This window comes from Malaclemys terrapin, chromosome 1, assembly GCF_027887155.1.
Source record: "Malaclemys terrapin pileata isolate rMalTer1 chromosome 1, rMalTer1.hap1, whole genome shotgun sequence".
NCBI classification, from domain to species: domain Eukaryota; kingdom Metazoa; phylum Chordata; order Testudines; family Emydidae; genus Malaclemys; species Malaclemys terrapin.
In genome coordinates this window covers 215,016,390-215,029,197 of record NC_071505.1, presented here as the reverse complement: position 1 = coordinate 215,029,197, position 12,808 = coordinate 215,016,390, and the positions used below count along the sequence as shown (strand labels likewise).

Below are 12,808 nucleotides of genomic sequence, written 5' to 3'. Positions count from 1 at the left end.
GGTAAGTGCTGCTGCCATGCTAACAAACCACCAAACTGGCTGATGTCTTCATTTAACTAGGCTTGGTTCACTTTTTAAGCAGGCAAACTACTGCTTTGGTATCTTTCATCTCATCCAGTACCACAGGCCCAACATCCAGAACTCCCACCTAATTGCTGGTGGCCAGAAATCTATTTGAAATTTCTATTTCCTCTAGTTCAGCTTTATTCTTACAACCTTTCCTTGTTGTGTTCCTCATTTATCGACCTCACAGTGATGACCCCAATGTTCTTGGTGTTCAGCTGTTTTATCTGCTCATTTCCTTTGCCTATATCCCCTACAGAGTCGAGAAACAACCTTTTATCATAAGTGAACTGCTTAGGTTCAATTATTTTTCTTCTGCTGACTGACTTCTCTCTCCAGCTCAGCTGTGCGTGTCCTCCTGGCAACCATAAAGGGCTTGGAAAGAGTGGAGCCTAACTCTTATTGAAGAGATTGGAAATATAGGCTCTCCCTCTTCCCTGGGAGCTAGGTAAGGAGGTGATGTCTCCACTCTCTGTCTTACCTGCAGGGAGGAAGTGGTCTCAATCCTCTCCCACAGCTAGAAAGGAAAATTCCATCCTGTATCCATTAGGAGGGAAGGGTCATTGGCTCAGATAATGGTGTACAGCAGTTCGATAGGAAGGCCTCAGGCAGATGTTTGTTGCCTAATTTACAGTTGGCAACTCAACGTCCGGGCTAGTTTGACCACTCAGCACAATGACCTTACTTGTCACTTTATAGTCCCTCCAGGCTAAAAATTGATCTAATTAAATTGCAAGCCGTTTCAAGGTCGTGCTCTCATTGCTTCTATTTCAAAGTCATTATGATTGACAGGGTTTTAAAAGTTGTCACCAATGCTTACCAGCTGAATTTCCACTCCCAGCAAATTCCTTTTTCAGCACTGCCTCACTCCATTTCTCCCAGTCTTTCCTGCCGCCGTTCGGTTTGATTGTGCTTGGCGGCACTTGTGTCAGTGAGTAAGAATGACATTGATATGCTAATAAAAGGCTGTATTAGGAATAGCTTTGGATTTTCATAATTGTATTTTGGCTCATTTTACTGTGCTTTCATCACATTATTAGTCACTCTTGCTTTAATGCTTTACACTCATGTTGAGTTGGAGCAACAAAAGTGCCGTTCTCAAAGTACTTTCTGACCACTTAATTAATTAGGCCTCTCAACACCCGGTGAGGTATTATCCTTAAGGCTATGATTTTGTCACAGAGATAGTGGAAAGTCACAAAATCTGTGACTTCCAAAGACCTCTGTGACTTCAGCCCACGGTGGCTGGGAGCTGCAGGGGGATCCCTGCGGGCAGCAGGGGGATCCCCGTAGCTCCAAGCTGCAGTGGAGTGGGGGACCCTGAAACTCAGAGCCCCCATAGGTGGTGAGGGCCCCCAGCACTCCAAGCCCATCCCTACAGAGCTGCCCAGGGCTTCCCATTTTGTCATAAATATTTTTAATAAAAGTCACGGACAGGTCACGGCTTCCGTGAATTTTTCTTTATTGCCCATGACCTGTCCCTGACTTTTAATAAAAATATCCATGGCAAAATCCTTAATTAGCCTCCATTATCCCCATTTTACAGATGAACCTCAGGGATTAAGTGACTTCCTCAAGGTTATGCAGCAAGTCAGCAGCAGAGTAATAATTGTGGTGCTATTATTTACATTTAAATAAGCAAACCTGTTCCCAGGCCCATAAAATGTCCAAGCTAAAGAGAAAACATGTAGGCAAAGGATGAGGTGCAGCTGGGAAATTTAACATGTGCCTCATCATTCTACTTTATCATTTTATACAAAGGGAAGGGAATAATGATTTCCACAGTTGTGTTTTAAGAAGAGATTTAACATAGGGACTCCCTATCCAGACAGTACCTCTGCACAGCTTTCATTTTATTATATAGTAGAGCAAGAATCAATTAAATGTGGATGTGCTATTTATTAGGCGCTAATGACTAAAATGATCTAATCTGCTAAGAGCAGGGTTCATTCATTTACCAATAGCCGAGAATTTATTTCACATTATGGTGCTTCCTTCACTTGCTAAAGGTGTGTGACTTGTATAATAACTCCAGTTTTTTCTCAGTAACTAACCAAACAGCATACAAAGCACTGTACTCTGCCTGAAGGCCATTATTAGCCGCTCAGAGTGTATATATTTGTCTCTCCTGTTAAGAGGTTATATACATCTTGCTCATTAGTCACTATGAATTCCTCCATGCCGATGGGCTATTTCCCTTAGCACTCCCTATTCACGTGCCCACAACAAAAACTGCTGCCCCAACTTCTGCTCCCCATCCCACTCAGTCTGCTTAGTGACCCATGGAGATTGACTAGAATTTAAATTAAAAAGGAATTACACTTTTTGGGGAAAAGAGAGCCAAGCTTTCCTGAAATGCAAGAGGAACAGAGGAAGGGAGAGGTCTGAGATTAGGAGGGGTGGCGATCAGATGCTGAGGAGGACATGTTTGCTGTGGACATGGGATAGGACAGTTGGAGTAGTAGCTAACAGTAAGAGGAATACGACATTTCAACATAATCATAAAATGAGGGTGTAATCTGTTACCTCAGTTTTATAAGTGGCCTATAGTTATTTCAAACAGGGAAACCCCATCAACATTTTATTTTATTTTCATTGTATCCAGTGGCATTTCATTGCCCCAGAAACCAGTGTTGTGCATGTGGAATTACCTTTGGCTTCAGGGAGAGTTCTGGGAAGGACTGTCTCCGTGCAGCTAGTGTGGTATGTTAGAAACCTCCTTACAAGGCCGACTCCAGGCACCAGTGCAGCAAGCAGGTGCTTGGGGCAGCACGTCCGGCTCTCGGAGCGAAGGACCAGCCGCCGAATTGACGCTGAAGACTGAAGCGGTGGCAGTACAGCTGCTGCCCTGAAAGGGCGCAGATCGCGATCACGGCTTTTTTTTTTTCTCTTCTTTTTGCTGCTTGGGGCGGCAAAAACCCTGGAGCCGGCCCTGCCTCCTTAACCCAAAAGATGACGAAACAAGACTTTCCAACCTGCTGCTAAAGAATGGAATTTCTCCATATGTTGGGGAAACTTTTTTTTTAAAGGAAGTTGCACTTGGGAGGCAAGAGACCAAAGAAAACATTATAGGAAACACCCCAAGCAGATGATGAAAGGTGTTTCCTGTAGCACTGCAGCCACTAGCCTATTGTTGCAAAAGAGCAGAAGTCTGCAAACCTGCCCGAGGAGCAGAAATTTCTTACATTTCCGATTTATTATCAGGGGGCTCAAATGAATCATGAACTACACCCCATCTGCCACCACGAATGAATAAAATGTGATGAATTACCTGCAGCAAAAGGTGTGTTCCACATTTTTGTCACATCTCACTCTCCACCCCCCCCCCTTCCTCCCGCCATTAAGTATTAATATCCTGAATAGATGCAGACTTGTAAAGCTGTCATCACTGGTGAGTTGTCAGTCTGGCCTTTGTTGCTGTTCTTTCTCTCTTTCTTCCCCATTTGTGTTCAATTTCCCTTCAATTCTTTGAGACTGATGTAGAAACTGTAAAAACTATTAGCCCTTAAGTAACTGTCATAATCCCACCTTAGACATGAAGCTGGTTGGGTAATGATTACATCACCATAGTAATCTAAGGCCCTGTCTACATTAAGGAAATTCCCACTGGTGGATCTATGTAAGTGTTCTGGGTACAAACCTGCTCTCCTGCAAATTGGTCCTTCACTGCTGACTGACATTTCTGCAGTCAACTATTCGAGAAACCCACAAAAGAGTTGCATGATACCATGAGAACATACAGCATGATGTGTGGCTGCATTCAAGGAGGCAGGATTGAGCCCATAGCAAGAGGAGGCAGAGAGCATTGCAATTGGTTCCAACAGGAGTAAGTAGCATGCCAAGACTAGAGAGGGATTTTTTTTAAACAAACCAAACACCCAGGCTTTGATGAGGGGGCCCGTCCAATGTGTAATACTGCAGAGGCTTCTCCAGGACTGATGAACAATTTCAGTTGTGTTTCTTTACCAGTCTTAAAAACAAGTCAAAATGCAGTGATGAAGTAGGAACCTTTTGGTGCACTTTGGTACCAGGTAACTCTTTCAGAAATGCTAAGGTGCAGGGCCCCAGTTGCTATCACAGGTTTACCTTCAGGTGGAAGGTTTGGGTGTCCTGACCTGACATGGGTAATGCAAGGTTGTATTAAAATGAATTGGAAACAATTGGAGTGAATGGTTGCACCCCCCGGTGGTGAGAGGTTACTAGTTGGGTTGCCACTTACTGAACACACTTGTTACTGATCTGCAGGAGGAAATGATGGGGAGCTGGTGATGCTGGTGGACAAGAGAGTTCTTTCAGTTCATAAGAACTACAGAGAACTGTGAGTGACCCGATAGAAGTGGGCTTGGTGATGGTAGGTAAAATTCATCTTGGAAAGGGGAATATGTTTAGCGCAGTAGAGCTCTAGTTCAGCCCTAGGTTTGCTTGGCCCTGTATAAAGCATATTAATATTATGGGTGCCCTCCCACTTTTTTCACATTCTCTGCCTCCCCAACAACCACATGTACTACTCCTTCTGGCTGACCTAAAACATACACTTGTTCAGGAGGCTCAGTGGCCTCTGGTGACTCTCCCTGAGGGACTGGGAAGCCAGGTACTAGTGTAACCCACTGATGAGTGTGTTACAAAGTCCCCTATTTGTCCACCCACACACCAGTGCATTACACTAGAAACAAAGCATCACCATCTATAATTAATATCTGCATAACCCAGTAGCACCAGTATCCAACAGCCTGTGGAGGTGGAATTGGTTGCTTAGTCTGATGTCTGCATGTGGAACAAGACCTTGTGCAACTTCATGGAGTGTATAGGCCTAAGTCCGGCTGCCAGTGCTGCCCTAGCTTGCTGTGGAGCACGAGCAAGTCCATGTATAATGAGTCTAATGACCTACGTCACAGGTATAGTGTGAAATTTGTTTAATGCCTGTAAAAGTACTCTAAGTCCTTTGCATGTATATAGTGCTGTTCACCCAAAGATTTGATATGAAAAGCATTTGCTTTATTTGTTAAGGCTAGAACAACATTTTGAGTGATGTGCTGGTGGGTTCAAGTCTCACATAATCTGATCGTGACAGGAATCTAGAAAGAATTCCTGCTCCCTGTGCCGCTCACCCACACCATGTATTGCATCACTGGTTGTCCATTGGTAGAGGCAAGATCCTGGACCTGAAGGAATTATAGGCTGATCTACTCCAGCAAGTCCTGTACGATAAGTTAAGAATAGGCATCAAGTGAAGAAGCCATCCACCTAGGCTGAGAAACAGCAAATCACCAGCCTGATACAAATGATATAGCCAGTTTTCCTCATTTTGCTAACGTTTCTCCCTCAAAAATCAATACACGTCTATAATAGCTTTGGCTTTATTATTTTATGTGCTGTTAAAATCCATTTCAATTCCAGAAAGCCCTTTAATTTACAGGATGAGCATTTACATTGTATATTTGTGGGAGCAATACACTTATAATAAAGAGTTTGGTTTCATTTTTTACTCTTAAACACCTAGATGTCCAAATCACATTTACACTTCACCAAATATAATTTTAAGCAAGCCTCTAAACTCTTACTGAATACACTTGAAACCTTTAACACGTTGTTAGTAAACATAGAGTAGAATTTTTTAATGTTACACAAGAGGAGATTAGCAACTAAACTATAACATAATCAGAAACTGGAGCTGTGTGAAACCATATGCAAAGGTTCTTTAAAAATCTAATTAAGTCTTTGCTGGACTTTAGTTCCTATATGCAAGTCCTATTGGCATCAGTGGAAAGTGAGGACACACTGCAGCCCTTGTGAAAAAACATTGGTCTTGAGTGGGAGATTTTTTGGTAAATGTTTTCTTCTGGCCTCTGAACGAGGGCAGCAGGTTCAACATTTTCCTGCTTTGCTGAGAGCAGATGAAATTGCCCCAAACCTCTGTTTTCATTGTGACAATTTCAAGACACAAAACCAGGGATCTCCACACAGCTCAGCTCCTGAGATCAGTTTCAACAAAACTAACTGGAGCCAGATTCTGCTCTGACTTCCATCCTTGGGCAACCCCGTTGTGCAGGCTGTGAGTTGTTATGGCAGAATCGAGCTCACCTTTGCTACCCTTGTCATTGTGTTTATTGTCTTTCTACGTTTTGCTAAGGACTCTCCTCGCACCCCCTTGAAAGCCACACGATTGGACTTTAAGCACATTTACTCATGCACTCCAGCAGCTCCATCCTGATGGCAATGCGCACATGCCAGCCTAGAGGTATTAATCGGATGTAGCGGGAAACAATCGGAGGGCGCAGGAGATTCTGGACAATGGATGATCTGTCTGAGTTTCCATAGAAAACCTACATAACACCAAGAGAGACAAAAAGGCAGGTTAGCACAGAACAGAGTGGGTTAAAGTCTAGATCTTCCTCTTCCCCAGACCATGTGACAATCCATTTTCATGCACACCAGTTTGCAAGCCAAAAATGTGAATTGCTGAATGACGTGGTGTGACGTCTGCACCAGGCAGTGCTGATGACAGTATTGGTCATTTGCAACAAATCTCTTCCATTTGGATAGTGAATGATGCAATGCTGCCTGCTGGCTTCAAGTTACTCTAGCACCAACTCAGCGTAAATCATCCGGACTGGAGTTACAACAGTGTAAAACTAGTGTAAGTCCAGGGAGATTCAGACCTAGTTGTTCTTGTCCCCCCCAAAAAACCACACTGTTTTTAAAGAAAAGTGACCCAAGAAGGGCAGGGGAGAACTGCAACAAGATTTGTCATTTTTAATTCAAAGGGCCTGATTTTCATTTGTACTAGGGCTCTTTGCCATCTCTCTGGCACAGTAAAGTTGACATAGTGTCAATGAGAGTCAGGCCCCCTATGTATTTTGGGACAGTGTGAGTAGGGCCGGCTCCAGGCACGTGCTTGGGGTGGCACCTGGTAATGGGTGGCCAATCTTGGGGTGGTGGTGGGGCGCTCATGGGGTTTTTTTGGGGGGGGGGTTGGTCAGATGGCGCTGGGGGTGGGGTGGATTGTTTTTGTTTCAGCGGCTGGGTGCACAGGGGGCGCTGGGGAGTGGGATTTGGCAGCGGTGCTCCGCGGGGGGGGGGTGGCGTCGCGGGGGTGCTCCGCGGAGGGGGGGTGTTCGGCAGCGTGGCTCGGCAGTGTTTGGTGCCGCGATGCTCGGCGGGAGGTGTGTGTGGCAGCGGGGGGGTTCAGCGGCGCTCCACAGGGGTGTGTGTTCGGCAGCGCTTGGCGGCACGGCGTTTAGCAGTGCTCTGTGGGGGGAGGGAGGTTTGGCAGCACTCCACGGGGGGCTGAGGGGGTTCGGCAGCGCTTGGCGGGGGGGGGGGAGTGTTCGGCTGTGCGGCGCTCCATGGGTGGCGCTTGGAGGGTTCGGCGACGGGGTTCAGCGGCGCTCCACGGGTGGCATCGTAGTGCTGAGGGTGTGTGTTATGGCAGCGCTATGGAGGGCGGCACTCTTTTTTTTTTTTTTTTTTTTTTTTTTTTTGCTTGGGGCGGGCAAAAAGTTAGAGCCGGCCCTGAGTGTGAGACATCTCCTCTTCAGAGTGGGGGTGTAGGTCACATTCTGTGCTTTGTTGCCCTGCTACTGCAACGCACTGGGCAGGTTCGGCTTTGTCAAACTGCCAGCTCCGGTAAGTGGTGTCACTGATTGTGTATTTAAACAATGACAAGTCTGAGCTCCACTTTTTTCTCAAAGGCAATGTTTTGAATGAGCACTGATCTATGCAGCACTCTACACGCTGTGCTGCTAGCAGCAAGCTGAACAGGGAATGAGGTTAGCTTTTGTGTGCTCGGGGGTTCAACTGGCATCGGGGTTAACACAGCGGTGCAACACCTTTTGAAGATTGTGCCGGCTTCCCTGTCCTGCTGTACTTAATTTTGGAATCCAGTACTGCCGTTAAAAGAAAACTGTTTGGCCTTCTATAATTGTACCAGCTTGTACTAGCTTTCATCACAAATCCCAAAATGTTAATGGGGAAAGCATAACCTCAGGCTTCTGTGAAATTCCTGATCTTCACTCCCTACAGAGAGCTCATCCTGTGTACACCTGGTTCACACAAGACCCATTCAGACTCTTTTCGATCCCTAGCTGCTGTTATGTCTGACTATGGTTATATTATGGGAGTCACTCTGACAAAAACTCTCAAATATTATTCACTGTAGTGCAGTCACTTGCAATCCACCAGCTTTCATCTAACGGTATTGCCCTTATCTAACGCTGACAAAGCATTACTACATGATATACATCCTCCCTAAGAGCATAACGTTGCTGTCGGATTTCGAAAAGAGACTGTGGCTATGCTTGAAAAGTTCCTTACGGTGCCAAAGATTCTACCAGTTTGCAAACTAGTCTCTGCACTTAAAACAGGGAATACCCAGGGAACTGGTAGTCTCTCTCAATCCAGTAGTAACTGGTAGTCTCTCTCAATCCACTGTGTGGTTTCCTTTTGTTGTAATTAAAGTAAGATCTGCTGCAAGGGGTTCCTGCCCTTGAGGGATACATGCCTTTGTTTCCCTTCTTTTTACTCTGTTTTGGGTGTTCCTCTGTGTTTTCTTATGCCTCTTTATTTATATTGGGTCAGTTTGCATATTTATAGCTAAGGCTTTGCTAAACAGAAATTGGTTCGGGGTCAAATTTGTAGAGCTCACGACAAGAGTCAGCATAATCCCAGTCTTTCCTTACCCGGCAATAGATGAGTTGGGTTTCTCAGGCTGGATTCTCCATAGCAGTGCAAAGGAAATGGCTGCATAAGGCCAGCAGAGAATTCCACTGTAGGAGGAGAACTCCCTGCTGGCATAGATGTGACAGATCTGGGTCCTGTGCTAGCTGCCCACCCCTATGGTAGGCTGGTAGATGGGTTGGGAAAGGACATATCCAGATGTGGTGAGGTAGAGCTCTGCTAGGCTAAATCCTCCACGGGTGGGGGTTCATTCAGATATGTCACACCAGAGACATATCTTAGAGCTTCCTGGCAGCATCTTTTAGTATTGCTGAGGTCTGGGGTATTACAAACCAGCCACTGGGATCAAGGAATGCAACCTACTAGCTGACACCCTTCCTTCCTGCTTTGAGCAGAGCACAGGTGCAAGAAAGCCTGGCCCATATTCTCTCTTATAACTTAATTTGATTTAATGGCACAAAGGGTTTGTGCTGGTGTTCTGCATAGAATATCACCCATTGTGCACCAAAATCTGCATTTAGCTTAAAACCATTTTCACCAAAATGCTCCTCCTACTGACCCGGTTGTTTCCTGTCTGGTCCTTGTAGTAAATCCAATTCAGATTCTCATCAGTCCTGTACTGCACGCTGTATTTTGTCATCCACTCATCCGCATCACAGCGCCCCTGTGTGAGTAGCCCTGAGATAACTTTGACTTCCTTCATATCAATCTGCAGCCACTGCCCATTGTCTTGAAATTTGGAGAGCCATGCACACCTGTCAGAAACAGACAAATCAAAGAAAGCAGTACAGGTGTTAGTCCCGGGGGAATCAGACAGGAAAGGAAGGAATGCAAAGGAACTGATCCGTTAAGGGTCAAGGACAAGAATTTTTAAAAGTGACTAGTGATCTGTGGTACCTCCATGTTTAAATGCCCAACTGAACGTGGGCAGGTGCTCAGCACTTTCTGAAAATAAGGTGTCTCAGGTTAGGCAGCCAGAAACCGAGGAGCCCAATCACTGGTCATGTTTGAAAATCTTAGCCCAACTAGTTTGGTCCGTGGCAGAACTCCAGTGACTTCAGTGGTACCATAGTCTGGCCCTAAGACTCCAGCTTTTTATTGGAAAATTAACTAGGAATAGACTTGGGGATACAACATTCTCTGAACCAGATTCAGCTCTGGTGTAAGCGGCTGGAAATGCCACTGAATATTTAAGGCACAGTTTGTGCCTCCCGCTTTACTTCATTTCCCCCTTGTTTTTGCTTTGTTACATTAGTATCAAGACTCCTACAACTCTGCATCCTGCTCAGTTGAATGGCTGCACAACACTCATCATTGTGATGCACTTGCAGGGAGGTTTGGCTTACCCAAAACCCTGGCCATTAAGTCTGGCCTTGTTTGCAGTCCATGAAGAATACCAGCCGGTGTACTGCTCGGAATTGGAACAGCTTATCTGGTCGGAAGGAAGCGCTCCTGACTCAAACCCGAGGGGTTTATGATAGGGACACTCTGCAAGAGAAACAAGCAGTTTAATCCAAGGAAAGTCCGGCTGCTTTTATTGACTGGTTTTGTTTGCTCGGCGTGTTTGTGGCATGTGGATTCAAGCTGTGTTTTCACACGGTCAGCTCTCCTCTGGCAGCACACTGTTAGGACAGACCATAAACAACAACGTGCGGCATGGACACCTGCGGAGCTACAGGCTTCATTTCACTCCCCTGCTGAGGAGTCTCAGTAACCATAAAAGATGCACTTCAGAACTCATGGAGAGAGGGGAGGTTCCTTCTCTTTATTTCAACTCTCTGATGCACTGATTTATTTTAACAACTCTTTCTTAGCCTTGCACAGACATTGCACACCACGCCCCCTTTGGGGGAGGGGTACGTTTACACTGCAAAAGAAGACCTGCCGCAGCAAGTCTCAGAGCCTGGGCTCAACGGACTGGGGCTCCCAGGGCATGCGCTATGGGGCTAAAAATAGCAGTGGGGATGTTCCGGCTCAGGCTGGAGCCCGGGCTCTGAGATCTTTTCCCCCTCTGGGTCTCACAGCCTTTGTTCCAGCCCAAGCCAGAATACCTACGCTGCTATTTTTAGCCTCGTAGCATGAACCCGAGTCAGTTGACCCAGGCTCTGATTCTCGCTTCTGCAGGATTTGAGAGACACCCCTAAGGTGTATTCGTGGGGCTTCGCTTTCATGAGTCTTCCTCTGACCTTGTGGGCTGTTTGCAAGGCCTCCAGTTTTGAGCTATGTATGATGATCCTTTCCCCTTTGCCCCCCTTGCTACTTCTCTACAGCTGCTCTGAGGATCCCCCTGAGGTTGCCTTCATTTTTCCACTGCAGGATCTCATCCTTCTGGCTAAAATTAAAGTCCCTTTGGAATAGGGTTACCATATTTCAGCGAGCAAAAAAGAGGACGGGAGAAGCCCCGCCCTAGCCCCGCCCCTGCCCCTCCCACTTCCCGCCCCCCCTGACCTCCCAACCCTCCCCCCGTTCCTTGTCCCCTGACTACCCCCTCCTGGGACCCCTGCCCCTAACTGCCCCCCAGGACTATCTAAGCCTCCCTGCCTCTTGTCCCCTGACTGCCCCAACCTTTATCCACACCCCCACCCCCAGACAGACCCCTGGGACTCCCACGCCCCATCCAACCACTCCCCACCCCCTAACAGCCCCCCCCCAGAACTCCCAACCCATCTAAACCCCTCTGCTCCCTGTCCCGACTGCTCCGATCCCTCTCCCCACTCCTGCCCCCTGACAGCTCCCCCCCAGAACTCCCAACCCATCTAAACCCTTCTGCTCCCTGTCCCCTGACTGCTCCGATCCCTCTCCCCACTCCTGCCCCCTGACAGCTCCCCCCCAGAACTCCCAGCCCCCTACCCCCCCGCTCCTTGTCCCCTGACTGCCCCCTCCTGGGACCCCTGCTCCTAACTGCCCTCCAGAACCCCACCCCCTACCTAAGACTCCCTGTTCCTTGTCCCCTAACTGCCCCCTCCTAAGACCCCCCCCAACTGCCCACCAGGACCCTACCCCCTACCTGTACCCTGACTGCCCAAAACTTTCTCCACTCCCCCCAAAAAGCCCCCCCCGTTTCTTGACTGCCCCCTCCAGAACCTCCCTGCCCCTTCTCCTGCCCCCCTTACCCTGCTGCTCAGAACAGGGTGTTGGGCTCTGTGCGAGCCGGACACGTGGCTGAGCTCCCCAGCACAACAAAACCCGGTCCCTGGCCCTGCACAACAAAACCCGGTCCCTGGCCCGGACCGGGTTGCAGGAGAGAGCTGCCCTTGTATCAGCACAAAGTGCTCTCGCTCCCGTTTTGCTACGCTGCATGGCAGTAACCGCTCCCAGTTGCAAAAGGGGAGGGCTGCACTTTGTGCTGAGACACTTGCTCAGAATGCAGGGCGGAGCTCCTCTCCAGCTGCTCCGGAGTCCAGCCCGGGACTTCCCTGCAGCCCTCCCAGCCGCTCTGGGGGAGGGGGGAAATCCCGGACATTGTGAGTGCTTTACAAATTCCCCCCCCGACGCTATTTTTAGCACAAAAAGGAGGACATGTCCGGGTAAATCCGGACGAATGGTAACCCTACTTTGGAACCAGTAAGGGCGACTCCCAGCTAGCGGAAGGGCTTTAGCGAGGCCAGGTGCGAGCTGACCTGCTTGGGCTGCCTCTGTCCCCCCGCCATGTTGAGGGCAATGGGACTATTTGTGTAAGTAGGTGCTAGGGACTCCCAATCTAACCCTCTGGGAGCAAAGGGCTGCAATTAGAACTCAAACCTGGCTCTCCCAGGGGCCAGCAGAGCTCACACCAGGAGGGCATGGATCAGCCCATTTACCGTGGGCAGCAGCACTATCCTCTAGAAATGGATTACACCAATTTCAGCCTGTCTGCTCAGCCACCAACCTGGAATTTCCCAAGGTCAGAAGGCCTTGTTGCCCACACGAATAAACTATGAAAGAGAAATGAAGAAAGGATGTGACAGACAGCCGGCACAACATGTTACAAACTGCAAAGAGGAGCTGAACAGTTAAAATAGCCTTCAGCCTCCAGCTGCTCCCTCCTTCAGCCTCTGGCTGCCCCAGAGACACCCACCCCCCAACTCTT

General features: G+C 47.8%; 1 protein-coding gene across 1 annotated transcript; it reads right to left on the bottom strand.

Annotated features, from left to right (window-relative positions):
• Nucleotides 1-5,421: 5,421 nt before the first annotated feature.
• On the bottom strand, nt 5,422-12,163 carry RS1 (retinoschisin 1). The gene is made up of 4 exons (XM_054016496.1): nt 11,853-12,163; nt 10,086-10,227; nt 9,299-9,494; nt 5,422-6,386 (listed from the first exon to the last, which is right to left on the bottom strand). The coding sequence occupies exons 1-4, from the start codon at nt 12,037-12,039 to the stop codon at nt 6,234-6,236; spliced, it is 678 nt and encodes a 225-aa protein (XP_053872471.1). The 5' UTR covers nt 12,040-12,163; the 3' UTR covers nt 5,422-6,233.
• Between the last annotated feature and the right edge of the window lie 645 nt (nt 12,164-12,808).

What these genes read in the sequence shown, in the direction of transcription:
- RS1 (XM_054016496.1), bottom strand. Translation starts at nt 12,039, where the DNA reads ATGCAGCGTAGCAAAACGGGAGCGAGAGCACTTTGTGCTGATACAAGG. An exon ending in ACCCTGTTCTGAGCAGCAGG is followed by an intron (nt 10,228 to 11,852) that starts GTAAGGGGGGCA and finishes TTTCTCTTGCAG; the next exon opens with AGTGTCCCTATCATAAACCC. An exon ending in CTTAATGGCCAGGGTTTTGG is followed by an intron (nt 9,495 to 10,085) that starts GTAAGCCAAACC and finishes TGTTTCTGACAG; the next exon opens with GTGTGCATGGCTCTCCAAAT.